General features: G+C 45.6%; 1 protein-coding gene across 3 annotated transcripts in view; it reads left to right on the forward strand.

The window, feature by feature from the left end:
- Positions 1-15150, forward strand: part of RSU1 (Ras suppressor protein 1) — a 96718-nt gene that overhangs the window by 11831 nt on the left and 69737 nt on the right. For all 3 annotated transcript variants that reach the window (XM_072154225.1, XM_072154224.1, XM_072154226.1), the window contains exon 4: positions 13448-13568. In XM_072154225.1, the coding sequence (XP_072010326.1) occupies positions 13448-13568 (121 nt within the window). The remainder of the gene's footprint in view (positions 1-13447; positions 13569-15150) is intronic.

A 15150-nucleotide genomic window follows, 5' to 3' on the forward strand; every position in this document is an offset into this window, starting at 1 on the left:
CCCGGGGACTGCCTGTATAAGGTAATAATTATTTAAGGTTTTTTTTTTGCATGCTTTTAGGGCATAAAAATTGTTTTTTAACATATAGTATATAGTCTATCAACTGTAGTTATATAAAATCCGCTGTATGGTATTTGTAAAATGATGTGGACTTATATATTTTTCATATTGTATGTGTTATTTATTATTACTTTATATTTTTAACCCCTTAATGACTTGGCCTTAAAAAAGCTTTAACGTCCTGGTCATTTTTAGCGGAATTTGGTATGTGGCGGTTTAAGGGTCATAACTTCTTTTTTTGTGTGTGTGTGCTACCTCAAGATTTTTTTGCTGCCTCTCTCGCCGGCAGAGGCGCGTCCATGCAATCTGCCGGTGGGCGCATACTATGATGTGGCGGTGTCCCCGCTGATGACTTCATCAGCAGCCACACCGCTGCATCATAGTGTGCGCCCGCTGGCAGATCGCATGGACGTGACTCTGCCGGCGAGAGAAGAGGTCCGCCGGGACCCGCGCTGAAGATCGGGAGCCTCGCCAATGATCCGGACACCAGATGGTGAGTGTAACGATTTTTATTTTTTTTTTGGCAGGGGCTGGCTGTATACTACATGGGGGCTGGCTGTATACTACATGGGGCTGGCTGGCTGAATACTACATGGGGACGGGCTGGCTGCATACTACATGGGGACGGGCTGGCTGCATACTACATGGGGACGGGCTGGCTGCGTACTACATGGGGACGGGCTGGCTGCGTACTACATGGTGGCCGGATGGCTGCGTACTACATGGTGGGCGGGCTGGCTGCGTACTACATGGGGACAGGCTGGCTGCGTACTACATGGGGACGGGCTGGCTGTATACTACACCCTCGGCTTATACTCGAGTCAATAGGTTTTCCCAGTTTTCGGTGGTAAAAATAGACTTATTTGGGGTTAAAAGTGGAAAAAGGCTTTTTTGTATTGTTTTTTAATCATATGAGGAAATGTGAATTTCTTTTTATGAATATTTTTTTTTGTCCCTGAGGGACATTCTCACTGTGTTTGTGTTTTTTAAATTTTATTTTTACATTTTTAATTTTCTTTTACAAGTTTTTTCCTGTATCTATAAGAGCCCCAGTTATTGGGGGAAACAGCCCCCTGTGAGGGCTGATCACACCCAGGAGCTCTGATTAACCCCTACAGACCCGACGATGACGTCCATAGAGGTGGCGGCAGCGCCGACTCTCCTCTCGTTGTATTGTGCTGCTTCAGCGCTATGCAGTGAGGAACAGATCGAGCAGAAGCCTAATAATCCGCATCTCCCTTCTCCCTAGGGTCTAAAGACATTGCTGCAGAATCTGGACCTATGACGGCTGACGGCTAAAGTCAGCAGGTGGTCCGAGACTAGTTAAAATTATCACTAACATCTTGGTAAACTTTGCATAATTTCATAGTACAAGTGACTGTAATAAACTGTGTAATATATGTTCTGAGAGGAAAGTGCTTCCTTCTCCTCTTACTTTGGCTTTTATCATCCTCTCACTGTTTCATTACATTCTGAAATGTCTGCTGGATTCCATCTTGCTAGTAAAGCTGACAGACGCCCACTGAGGGGTCAGATTAGGGGTCACTTCTGGCTCTTCTCGGCAGTAGGCTGGAAGGTACTGCGCATGCGTGGGTGGGGCCGGTCGCTGCATGGCCGCGCTGAGAGGTAAGACTTTAGAGGCTACAAGGCACTTGACCAGGCTATTCCACGCCCCAGTAGCTTCTGAAGTTAATTTACATTCACAAAAGGTAAAGTTTTTATTTAGTTAGTGAGGGAGGAAAGTTTAGGGAAGGGCTTAGAAGGGACAAAGGAATCTGCCGTCAGGATCTTTAGGGGTCACTGTGGCTGTCAACTTGATAAAGTGAGTTTGATTTTTTTTTTGATATACAGTGAAAACTCTCCAGAAGACTCTCCCTCCCATTTTTCTTTTTTTCCTATTACAGGCAGTCCCCAGGTTACATACAAGATAGGGTCTGTAGGTTTGTTCTTAAGTTGAATTTGTATGTAAGTTGGAACTGTATATGTTATCATTGTAATCCCAGCCAGAACTTTTTTGGTCTCTGTGACAATTGGATTTTAAAAATGTTGGGTTGTCATCAGAACCAGAATTAACACTAAAGCTTCATTACAGACTCCTGTGATAACTGTTACAGCTGATCACTGGAGCCTAGGACTAAAGTACAATAAACTACCAATATCCAGAGGTCCGTTTGTAACTAGGGGTTGTATGTAAGTCGAGTGTTCTTAAGTAGGGGACCGCCTGTAAACTCTATGGAAACTGCCCCCTATCAGCATACCACCCCTTTAATAGACTGTTTTTTTCTGCTGAAAGCGGTTTTGCTGCATATTTTTTGAAGGGAATCTGCCTGCTCCATGTTTCCATATCTGCCTTCTCTGGATGCCAGTGACTTTTCATGTTAACACAAATTCTGTTTTTATCGCTATCTTCTCGGTGCACCAGGGGCGGGGCCATTCCCGCTGCTTCACCTGCGTTTGCTCTCTCTTCTGTTGTCAATTTTTGATTTAAATCAGTTTGGAATTATAAGTAGAAGGGTTGTAGAAGGAAGAAAACTGAGCCACCCACAAGTTCAGCCCTGCCCCTAGTGCACTTAAAGGGCACCTACCACCCCGATTCTACCTATAAAGTGGGACGTGAGGATAGCCCTTTTTTGGGGTAATCCTCACGTCCCGGGTGTCTTTTAGAAAAGTTTAATGCCGGCATATGTAAATTTTTTTATGCGGCTACAGGGGCGTGGAGTAGCCGGACATGAGGCTACTAGTCGCGGCTACTCCACGCCCCAGTAGCACCCGTTACTCCGCCTACCACTTAATCTTCGGCGCCCTCGTCCGAGTCCCCCGACATCTGTGGCCTTTTGCGCATGCGCAGTAGCTCCGGCCCCGGGGCCGCGCAGCCGAAGGCCTACGTTCTGCGCATGCACAGAACCCCGGGGACTAGGACAAGGGCGCGCAGCTAAATAAAATATTTACAAAAAAAAAATTGTAACATAATGTTATTATAATTTAATAATTATAATTCATGTGATGACAATATTTTACTCTACATTTCCGGCTGACATTTTAAAAAAAATTTTTTGAAAATGTACAAACATTTCATGAAATTGTTTACCGTCGGCTGCCAATGTTATTTTTAATTTCCCTTGAAATGGTGTTGAGTTGCCTTCATACTATACCTGTTTTTTATTTTCCTCCTGATATCACAGGTCCTTAGTCAGATGCTGACAACACCGCAGGGAAATTTGTTAATAGAGAAGGTCAGAAAATCTAAATTGCATCAGAACTTGAATTTGAACTGCAAAAAAAAAAAATTATAAAATCTTAGGTTATATATATATAAAATTTCTACCCAGTTATATTTATACGTGGGTGACATGTATCACCCGACTGAGTTTCAACATTTTACTTTTAATTGCTCTATATCTGCAGTTTCTGTCACGTTGATCTCTCCTTGCTAGGAAACCTCGGATTAATACCAGGAAAATTCAACTAGACTTTAACTTCATTATTTCATTCCATTCTATATTAAATTTACCTTTATGCCTGATACAATCTGTCCCTGAGTTCTGGTATATAGAGGATCGGGTCAGTGGATTCAAGTAAAGAGAATATTTGGTTAAAATTTGGAAAAAAAAAAAATCTTAAAGAACATCTACCACCAGGATGGAGGATTGTAAACCAAGCACACTGACATACTGTTGTGCTGTTCTTTTAGCTTCTTATGCCCTGTTTGTTTTAAAAAAAAAGGCTTTTAAAATTATGCAAATGAGCCTGAGGGGCTCCAGGCTCCATATGAGTAAATGGAGCCTGGAGCTCCTCAGGCTCATTTGCATAATTTATAAAGCCCCTTTTCTTGAAAACAAGGGGATAAGAATCTAAAAGAAGAGGGGATCCTGCCAAAGGGGGCACACACCAGTAGGTCAGCGTGCTTGGTTTACGATCCTTTATCCTGGTGGTAGATCGTAAGATTAAAATGAAGTCCCGCACTTTGTTATTTTAGTTGATTGGATGATTGTCTAGACTTATGATTTGTCGTCCGTCTTTGATTCATAGTTACCTCCGGGAACACCTATAATTTTATGTCATTGTAACTTGAATATTAAAAGTATATAATACAAATTCCGGAACCTTTCTTCACGTTATCACTTGTCTTATAAATTACTGTACAACTGACTGTATCACAATGGTCGTAGTTGTAATTGAGAGGAGAAGCGATAACATGAAGAAAAGTTCCAGAACTTTTACACCTGGTAACAATGGAGGAAATAACAATAATATAAATATAACAATATAATATATAATAATATATATAATTAATTATAATAAATAAATATATAATATAATATGATAACAATAATAAAAATAGAAGATAGTGGAAAGTAAGAGAAGTGATGAGATGAAGAAAAGTTCCTGTATCACCTCCCTTACATAGGGGTCTGTACGGAGGGGCGAGTTCCTTTGTCTTGGGGAGGTGATACTTTTCTACTTTTTTTATCTTGTCATCACCTTTCTCGACAATCATATATGGTTCCTGTGCTCCGTACCCCTTGTGTTACTGGAGGCCGAATAGCAGATAAATACAGGAACTTTTTCTTTAGGCTATCACTAGGGTACAACAGACTATTGTCCTCTCCTCCTTTGGTAAAGTCTTCTGTGTCTCATTGAGGTGATACTGGAACTTTTCCTTGTGTTCTCATCATTATCAGCTTTACTGGGGAGATAATATATTTTGTATTTTTTTCAGTTATTATGGTCTAGATCAGTGGTGGCTAACCTATGGCACGGGTGCCGGAGGTGGCACTCAGAGCCCTTTCTGTGGGCACTCAGGCCATCACCAGAGATGACTCCAGGTATCTTCCTGCAGTCCCAGACAGCCCAGGACTTGCTGTGCACAGAGATATTTTAAAGTGATGGTGCTACCTGGGACTACCGGAGGAGTGGGACTGATCTGGATTATCATTGTAGCTCCTGCTCCGGCCCTGACAATTCTTCCTGTTTATGGGACCCTGAAGGGAAGCTACAATGATCATCCAAATTTCTCCTATTTTCTGCTTTATTGGTGTCCTCCGGTGCTGGTATGAATGAAAGCTGTGACAGAGCAGGGAGTATAAATCACAAATTACATTTCTGTGTTGGCACTTTGCGATAAATAAGTGGGTCATTGTTGTAGTTTGGGCACTCGGTCTCTAAAAGGTTCCCCATCACTGGTCTAGATGAAGTGGATTTATACAAAATGTATATGTGGCTGGTGAAGGGTTAAAGATTCTTCAGTTCTGGTGAAGTGAAGATGACTTTATTTACATGTAAATATGGTCAACGTGACACCCTTGAACACTGCACATGTTTTTTTTCGGAGGTATTGGGTACCTGGAGTTCTGCTTGGGTCAGACTTTTGGCTAAAACCATCAATTTTTTTTAAACTTTTTCTTCAAATGTAAAATTGATACTTGTCTCCTCTTTTCCATCCCGGATCAAACTGCTGCCGTTCTGGCCATGCAGGGTGTGGGGGCCACTGCAAATGGCAAGTCACGGCTGAAAGATTTGAGCGGCTGGTGTAGTGTACCTCTTATGCAGAGGCTACTTTAGGGTAGTGTACCTCTTATGTAGAGGCTACTTTGGGGTAGGGTACCTCTTATGCAGAGGCTACTTTGGGGTAGGGTACCTCTTATGCAGAGGCTACTTTGGGGTAGGGTACCTCTTATGCAGAGGCTACTTTGGGGTAGGGTACCTCTTATGCAGAGGCTACTTTGGGGTAGGGTACCTCTTATGCAGAGGCTACTTTGGGGTAGGGTACCTCTTATGCAGAGGCTACTTTGGGGTAGGGTACCTCTTATGCAGAGGCTACTTTGGGGTAGGGTACCTCTTATGCAGAGGCTACTTTGGGGTAGGGTACCTCTTATGCAGAGGCTACTTTGGGGTAGGGTACCTCTTATGCAGAGGCTACTTTGGGGTAGGGTACCTCTTATGCAGAGGCTACTTTGGGGTAGGGTACCTCTTATGCAGAGGCTACTTTGGGGTAGGGTACCTCTTATGCAGAGGCTACTTTGGGGTAGGGTACCTCTTATGCAGAGGCTACTTTGGGGTAGGGTACCTCTTATGCAGAGGCTACTTTGGGGTAGGGTACCTCTTATGCAGAGGCTACTTTGGGGTAGGGTACCTCTTATGCAGAGGCTACTTTGGGGTAGGGTACCTCTTATGCAGAGGCTACTTTGGGGTAGGGTACCTCTTATGCAGAGGCTACTTTGGGGTAGGGTACCTCTTATGCAGAGGCTACTTTGGGGTAGGGTACCTCTTATGCAGAGGCTACTTTGGGGTAGGGTACCTCTTATGCAGAGGCTACTTTGGGGTAGGGTACCTCTTATGCAGAGGCTACTTTGGGGTAGGGTACCTCTTATGCAGAGGCTACTTTGGGGTAGGGTACCTCTTATGCAGAGGCTACTTTGGGGTAGGGTACCTCTTATGCAGAGGCTACTTTGGGGTAGGGTACCTCTTATGCAGAGGCTACTTTGGGGTAGGGTACCTCTTATGCAGAGGCTACTTTGGGGTAGGGTACCTCTTATGCAGAGGCTACTTTGGGGTAGGGTACCTCTTATGCAGAGGCTACTTTGGGGTAGGGTACCTCTTATGCAGAGGCTACTTTGGGGTAGGGTACCTCTTATGCAGAGGCTACTTTGGGGTAGGGTACCTCTTATGCAGAGGCTACTTTGGGGTAGGGTACCTCTTATGCAGAGGCTACTTTGGGGTAGGGTACCTCTTATGCAGAGGCTACTTTGGGGTAGGGTACCTCTTATGCAGAGGCTACTTTGGGGTAGGGTACCTCTTATGCAGAGGCTACTTTGGGGTAGGGTACCTCTTATGCAGAGGCTACTTTGGGGTAGGGTACCTCTTATGCAGAGGCTACTTTGGGGTAGGGTACCTCTTATGCAGAGGCTACTTTGGGGTAGGGTACCTCTTATGCAGAGGCTACTTTGGGGTAGGGTACCTCTTATGCAGAGGCTACTTTGGGGTAGGGTACCTCTTATGCAGAGGCTACTTTGGGGTAGGGTACCTCTTATGCAGAGGCTACTTTGGGGTAGGGTACCTCTTATGCAGAGGCTACTTTGGGGTAGGGTACCTCTTATGCAGAGGCTACTTTGGGGTAGGGTACCTCTTATGCAGAGGCTACTTTGGGGTAGGGTACCTCTTATGCAGAGGCTACTTTGGGGTAGGGTACCTCTTATGCAGAGGCTACTTTGGGGTAGGGTACCTCTTATGCAGAGGCTACTTTGGGGTAGGGTACCTCTTATGCAGAGGCTACTTTGGGGTAGGGTACCTCTTATGCAGAGGCTACTTTGGGGTAGGGTACCTCTTATGCAGAGGCTACTTTGGGGTAGGGTACCTCTTATGCAGAGGCTACTTTGGGGTAGGGTACCTCTTATGCAGAGGCTACTTTGGGGTAGGGTACCTCTTATGCAGAGGCTACTTTGGGGTAGGGTACCTCTTATGCAGAGGCTACTTTGGGGTAGGGTACCTCTTATGCAGAGGCTACTTTGGGGTAGGGTACCTCTTATGCAGAGGCTACTTTGGGGTAGGGTACCTCTTATGCAGAGGCTACTTTGGGGTAGGGTACCTCTTATGCAGAGGCTACTTTGGGGTAGGGTACCTCTTATGCAGAGGCTACTTTGGGGTAGGGTACCTCTTATGCAGAGGCTACTTTGGGGTAGGGTACCTCTTATGCAGAGGCTACTTTGGGGTAGGGTACCTCTTATGCAGAGGCTACTTTGGGGTAGGGTACCTCTTATGCAGAGGCTACTTTGGGGTAGGGTACCTCTTATGCAGAGGCTACTTTGGGGTAGGGTACCTCTTATGCAGAGGCTACTTTGGGGTAGGGTACCTCTTATGCAGAGGCTACTTTGGGGTAGGGTACCTCTTATGCAGAGGCTACTTTGGGGTAGGGTACCTCTTATGCAGAGGCTACTTTGGGGTAGGGTACCTCTTATGCAGAGGCTACTTTGGGGTAGGGTACCTCTTATGCAGAGGCTACTTTGGGGTAGGGTACCTCTTATGCAGAGGCTACTTTGGGGTAGGGTACCTCTTATGCAGAGGCTACTTTGGGGTAGGGTACCTCTTATGCAGAGGCTACTTTGGGGTAGGGTACCTCTTATGCAGAGGCTACTTTGGGGTAGGGTACCTCTTATGCAGAGGCTACTTTGGGGTAGGGTACCTCTTATGCAGAGGCTACTTTGGGGTAGGGTACCTCTTATGCAGAGGCTACTTTGGGGTAGGGTACCTCTTATGCAGAGGCTACTTTGGGGTAGGGTACCTCTTATGCAGAGGCTACTTTGGGGTAGGGTACCTCTTATGCAGAGGCTACTTTGGGGTAGGGTACCTCTTATGCAGAGGCTACTTTGGGGTAGGGTACCTCTTATGCAGAGGCTACTTTGGGGTAGGGTACCTCTTATGCAGAGGCTACTTTGGGGTAGGGTACCTCTTATGCAGAGGCTACTTTGGGGTAGGGTACCTCTTATGCAGAGGCTACTTTGGGGTAGGGTACCTCTTATGCAGAGGCTACTTTGGGGTAGGGTACCTCTTATGCAGAGGCTACTTTGGGGTAGGGTACCTCTTATGCAGAGGCTACTTTGGGGTAGGGTACCTCTTATGCAGAGGCTACTTTGGGGTAGGGTACCTCTTATGCAGAGGCTACTTTGGGGTAGGGTACCTCTTATGCAGAGGCTACTTTGGGGTAGGGTACCTCTTATGCAGAGGCTACTTTGGGGTAGGGTACCTCTTATGCAGAGGCTACTTTGGGGTAGGGTACCTCTTATGCAGAGGCTACTTTGGGGTAGGGTACCTCTTATGCAGAGGCTACTTTGGGGTAGGGTACCTCTTATGCAGAGGCTACTTTGGGGTAGGGTACCTCTTATGCAGAGGCTACTTTGGGGTAGGGTACCTCTTATGCAGAGGCTACTTTGGGGTAGGGTACCTCTTATGCAGAGGCTACTTTGGGGTAGGGTACCTCTTATGCAGAGGCTACTTTGGGGTAGGGTACCTCTTATGCAGAGGCTACTTTGGGGTAGGGTACCTCTTATGCAGAGGCTACTTTGGGGTAGGGTACCTCTTATGCAGAGGCTACTTTGGGGTAGGGTACCTCTTATGCAGAGGCTACTTTGGGGTAGGGTACCTCTTATGCAGAGGCTACTTTGGGGTAGGGTACCTCTTATGCAGAGGCTACTTTGGGGTAGGGTACCTCTTATGCAGAGGCTACTTTGGGGTAGGGTACCTCTTATGCAGAGGCTACTTTGGGGTAGGGTACCTCTTATGCAGAGGCTACTTTGGGGTAGGGTACCTCTTATGCAGAGGCTACTTTGGGGTAGGGTACCTCTTATGCAGAGGCTACTTTGGGGTAGGGTACCTCTTATGCAGAGGCTACTTTGGGGTAGGGTACCTCTTATGCAGAGGCTACTTTGGGGTAGGGTACCTCTTATGCAGAGGCTACTTTGGGGTAGGGTACCTCTTATGCAGAGGCTACTTTGGGGTAGGGTACCTCTTATGCAGAGGCTACTTTGGGGTAGGGTACCTCTTATGCAGAGGCTACTTTGGGGTAGGGTACCTCTTATGCAGAGGCTACTTTGGGGTAGGGTACCTCTTATGCAGAGGCTACTTTGGGGTAGGGTACCTCTTATGCAGAGGCTACTTTGGGGTAGGGTACCTCTTATGCAGAGGCTACTTTGGGGTAGGGTACCTCTTATGCAGAGGCTACTTTGGGGTAGGGTACCTCTTATGCAGAGGCTACTTTGGGGTAGGGTACCTCTTATGCAGAGGCTACTTTGGGGTAGGGTACCTCTTATGCAGAGGCTACTTTGGGGTAGGGTACCTCTTATGCAGAGGCTACTTTGGGGTAGGGTACCTCTTATGCAGAGGCTACTTTGGGGTAGGGTACCTCTTATGCAGAGGCTACTTTGGGGTAGGGTACCTCTTATGCAGAGGCTACTTTGGGGTAGGGTACCTCTTATGCAGAGGCTACTTTGGGGTAGGGTACCTCTTATGCAGAGGCTACTTTGGGGTAGGGTACCTCTTATGCAGAGGCTACTTTGGGGCAGGGTACCTCTTATGCAGAGGCTACTTTGGGGCAGGGTACCTCTTATGCAGAGGCTACTTTGGGGCAGGGTACCTCTTATGCAGAGGCTACTTTGGGGCAGGGTACCTCTTATGCAGAGGCGACTTTGGGGCAGGGTACCTCTTATGCAGAGGCGACTTTGGGGCAGGGTACCTCTTATGCAGAGGCGACTTTGGGGCAGGGTACCTCTTATGCAGAGGCGACTTTGGGGCAGGGTACCTCTTTGTGAGAGGCGACTTTGGGGCAGGGTACCTCTTTGTGAGAGGCGACTTTGGGGCAGGGTACCTCGTCTTGAGAGATTCTTAACATGCCTCTAAAATGTTCCCAATCACATGGTTCAAATGGGGCTCATCTTCGGAATGAGGGAAGATGCCTCCAATTTGGCTTCACTCGTCGTGCTGCACTTTACACTAATGTCGGATTGGAATGTTCCCATTCATTGACAGGATGCAGAGATCTTGAAGATGAAGTTATCTGAAGAACAAATTATAATGAGAAATTCCGGAACTTTTGATCATACAACTATTAGCATAAGAGCTGGAGACCTTCCTAATACAGCATTAAGCACCAGATACATATCTGCGCCCGCTTACCCCCGCGCCGCGGCTTCTCCTATTAGCGCCTTCTGCCAGCGAGCAGATGTTAACAGGTGATTTAGAAAAATGAAGTGAAAGGTATCAATTCTGAGGCCCCGGAACACATTTACCATAATTCACTGCTCTAAATTACAGGATTGATTTAGAAAGGAGACTGGAATAATCTCTCATCCTGTCAGGAGGGTAATACCTCAGATCCAAATTTAATTGCATCTGCGGAAAACACGGGGAAAAGTCTGCACCACGTGAGCAGCAGGACTGTGGCCTAGTTACATTACATTTCATGGCGGCTCTGATCAGAAGTGTTTAATACCACATATATGTCATTACATAAAGGAAATGGGGGTACCTGAATATAGACCCCCCAACTATGCTATATCGCACATTATGGGAACAGGTTTTTTTGTGTGTTTTTGTTAATGGGACATGGATTAAAGTGGTTGTTCCAAGTTTGTAGGTTTTCCCCTATCCATAGGAAGCAGGATAAGTAAGTGCCCCGTCAGGATCCGACTGCTGGGACCAGGGATCCCGTTCTCACGTTCATTATCTATAGAAGTTGTCGGAGGTAGCTGAGCACTGTGCTCAACCATCGGAATGCTCATCCTGCCGCTCCACCTATCGATGAGAACAGAATCCCCTATTCTCCGAATCGTGATTTTTGGGGGTCCCAGCAGTTGAACCCTCACTGATCAGCTAGTAATAGCCTGGGGGATAACCTGAATACTTGGGTAACTACTTGGGTAGTTATAGTTCAAGTTCTGGCCCGTTATGCAGACGTATTCCCAATACTGGAGTTTTGGCAAATTGATGCCCCTTGTTACTAGAAGTGGCTATGGCTGGTCAGAGGAACACCCGGTGGCCAATAGGGTTGCGGGTCGCGTGGTCGAACCAAACTAAAACTACAGGTCCACTCATCTCTGTACTTTGGGCAACCCCTCTTAAGCACCACTTGACATCATTCTTAGTGGTAGTGGACAAAATCTGCTTTCGGAAACAAATTTTTTACAACTTTTGATGTGGGTTTTCCACTAGATTCTGCCTCTTTTGTCAATGGGGGTGTAGATTCCGGTGGTAAATAGGTCATGTCAAGTGATAAGGATGGATTTAGCTGAACATGTCGGGAAATTTGAGAAACACTATTCTCCCATGCATAACTTTATCCATCTGGGGTTTAGGGTCTAATCTCTGCTCAGGTAAAAAGTAGCTGGTGGGTCCGGTGAGATTGGCCCTCATCAACCTGTGTTGCATGCAAAGCTTCACTATGCGGAGTATCCAAAGACACCGGGCACCATGTGCTAGAGGCCATATAATTGGACCCATGGCTACTTTCCAAATTTTTTCTTTACCATCGTCTGGTGAAACTAAGGTCGCGCAGTATCCACTCAATGAAGCTTCACCTGGCGTATTGAGGTCCAATCTCATTGGACCCATTGGGGCTCCTTTACTAAGGGTCCGACGGACGCATTTTCGTCAGGTTTCCCGGCGATTTACCGTTTTGCGGCGAATTGTCCCGGGATTTTGGCGCACGCGATTGGATGCCGGCTTGCATGCCACAGAAATTGGGGGGGGGGGGGGGGGCGTCGGTCAACCCGATGGATTCGGACAACGTGCGGGATTTAACAACTAAAATTGTGTCGCAAGATCATGCACTCGCATGCACCGGGAAGAAGAAGGTGAACTCCGGCGGACCTCGGAGCAGAAGCGATGGATGCAGGAACTCGGGCGCACGAGCTTAGTGAATCGCGCCGGACCCGAATCTTCATCGGACAACGCACCGCGGGATCGCGACAGGACCGGGTAAGTAACTCTTCCCCATTGACTACTTTCCTCCGAGATTTCTCTTCATGAGAACATTTACGTTTGTGATCCTTTTTGACCTAATCATCATCACAATTTGACATGACATTAACTGACAGATTTAGAGGTTTTTTGTTATTTTTTTTTTTACCAATTTTGGCCAATTTACATACATGCACTCATCTAGCTGAAGTTTTGGGTACCTAAACCCATATCATCCGGATTCTGAAGACCCAAATCAGGTCCCTTTAAGGAAATACATCTCCCTCGTCCTTTGTCACCTTCTTCCCTTCACGTTGCGAACCGTTTCGCTTAACTCGTTGTCTTCCCTCGATGTAAAGGGAATTGGGACGCGGTCTCCCCGTACAGGAATAATTACCCCCGTGCCCTCTGTAACTTCTGGATGAGGTTAAATCCTTCCAGCGCAATGAGCCTCTTATCTGTGGAGTGGTATTCACACGGCGCTGTCAGCCGGCGTCCTCATACTTCCAGATAATAGCTAAACATTGATCTGTCACTAATCTCATGTAACCTTTTGTGTGTATCGATCACAGGTTTATACTCCGGAGATGGAGGCCAAAAAGTCGCTTTTGGTTGAATAAGACATTTTTTTGGCTGCTCGTGTAAATACTTTATCTTATTAACCACTTCACCGTTCCTTATTGTCCTTGACGTTACCGAAAATTTCACTTTATTGTCGTTTTTTAATTTCCATTTATATAGATACTTGTATTTGGGCATAAATGACATCCTTGGGAGGTTTGTTGGTAAAATTTTGTGTTCATAGAAATATTTTGGTGGCGTTTTTTAGGTTGCATTTCCAGTGGATCTGTTTGTATACCGCAGGCGGCCATGACACTTCTCTTCTATATGTATCTGTGTCTCGTCTGTCCTGAACTCTTGTTTTTCTTCCCTACTATAGGTGTTCCAGCGAATATTGCGGATCTGAAGAACTTGGAGGTGCTGAACTTTTTTAACAACCAGATTGAGGAGCTTCCGACGCAGATCAGCAGCCTACAGAAGCTTAAGCATCTGAATCTGGGGTATGAATGGTGGCCTCATTGCATATCATTTATGGGATATTATGTACATCTTTTGTCTCCTAATAGGAATATTTTTGGTGTTGCTTAATGTTGTGTGGACACAACACGTTTCTGCCAGTGGAGCAGTGTATTAACTGACCCTTAGATATAACGTACAAGTGACCTGCCCCAACGTTGTATCACAGATATCCACTAATACGTAGGCTTATCCAATAGATACCTCTACGTATCTGTATCTTGTGGAGCTTGGTGATGGCACAGTATACACTATTTAAGTCCCTATTGTAGGAAACAGAGACTTGGAGACTGCTGGAGATGTTCATTCTGAGGGTCTCTGTGGATATATGGAGAGGGTACATCAAAGAGCCACAAAAATGATAAGGGGTATGGAGGGTCTTGGTTATGAGGAAAGATTAAAAGAACTAGATTTATTTAGTTTTGAAAAAAGAAGATTGAGAGAGAATATGATTAATTTATATAAATATATGAATGGTCCATACAAAAAAATATGGTGGAAAGTTGTTTCAGGATAAATCAAATCAAAAGACGAGGGGGCACTGTCTCCGTCTGGAGAAAACAAGGTTTAATCTGCGGAATAGCTGAGCTCAGGCGCTGGCCACAGCAGGGACAGCAGAGAGCTTCAAAAAGGGTCTAGATGCCTTTTTACATCTAAATATCATTGATGGTTATGTTATATAGAATTGTTTCCCATAAATCTCTTCCTCATCCAATCCCTTCCCTTCCTTGGTTGAACTTGATGGACATGTGTCTTTTTTAACCATATACAGTATGTAACTATATATGGATGACCATATGTTTTGTATCTGCCTCTTTTTTTTTTTTTTTTTATACAATTGTGTGATCCAACCTCAGATACTTTGTAGCCTTCTCCTACTACCGTCTTCCGATGGCCTCGTATTCATGAAGCTGCGGAGTTCTCACCGGCCTCCGAGTGCTTCCAGTAGACAGGAGAGTGATTGCTTTTGGAGTTGTATCCTAAAGTCTCCACATAGACAGAAGACTTTGGGAGTTAGAGGGACTCCGAGGAGAAGTCCATTTATCAGCCGTCTTGGGCTAATGATTGTAGACGCCGCTCAATTAGGAGGGGCAGCCGAGGCGTCTGAAGATGGGGGATGTAATGATTTAGATAAATACCATCAAGTGTGCGCAGAGTTCTAGACCGATCTCTACAAGTAAAGCCGCACTTATAGTCAGCGCTCTCGATGTTCTGGACTATAGGGGGATCATAGAAGACTATACATAAGTCATTGAAAAGGAGGGAAAATTCAGTAAAATGTCAATCAAAATCTTCTTCTTCAAAATAAATTCTGGATTATTCATTGTGGCATAGTGAAAAAAGCTAGAAAAAGATATCAGTCCATCAAGTCCAACCTATACATTATATTGTGTTGATCCAGAAGAAGGCAAAATCCTTGCAGGGCTGATGCCAATTGGCCCAAAGCAGGGAAAAATTCCTGACCCCCAATATGGCGGTCAGAATATAACTCCCTGGATCAACAGAAACTACTAGATATTAGATGTCAATATAATATAATCAGAAATGGAATAGACACACATAATG

The sequence above is a fragment of the Engystomops pustulosus genome, chromosome 5 (assembly GCF_040894005.1).
Source record: "Engystomops pustulosus chromosome 5, aEngPut4.maternal, whole genome shotgun sequence".
Lineage (NCBI taxonomy): Eukaryota > Metazoa > Chordata > Amphibia > Anura > Leptodactylidae > Engystomops > Engystomops pustulosus.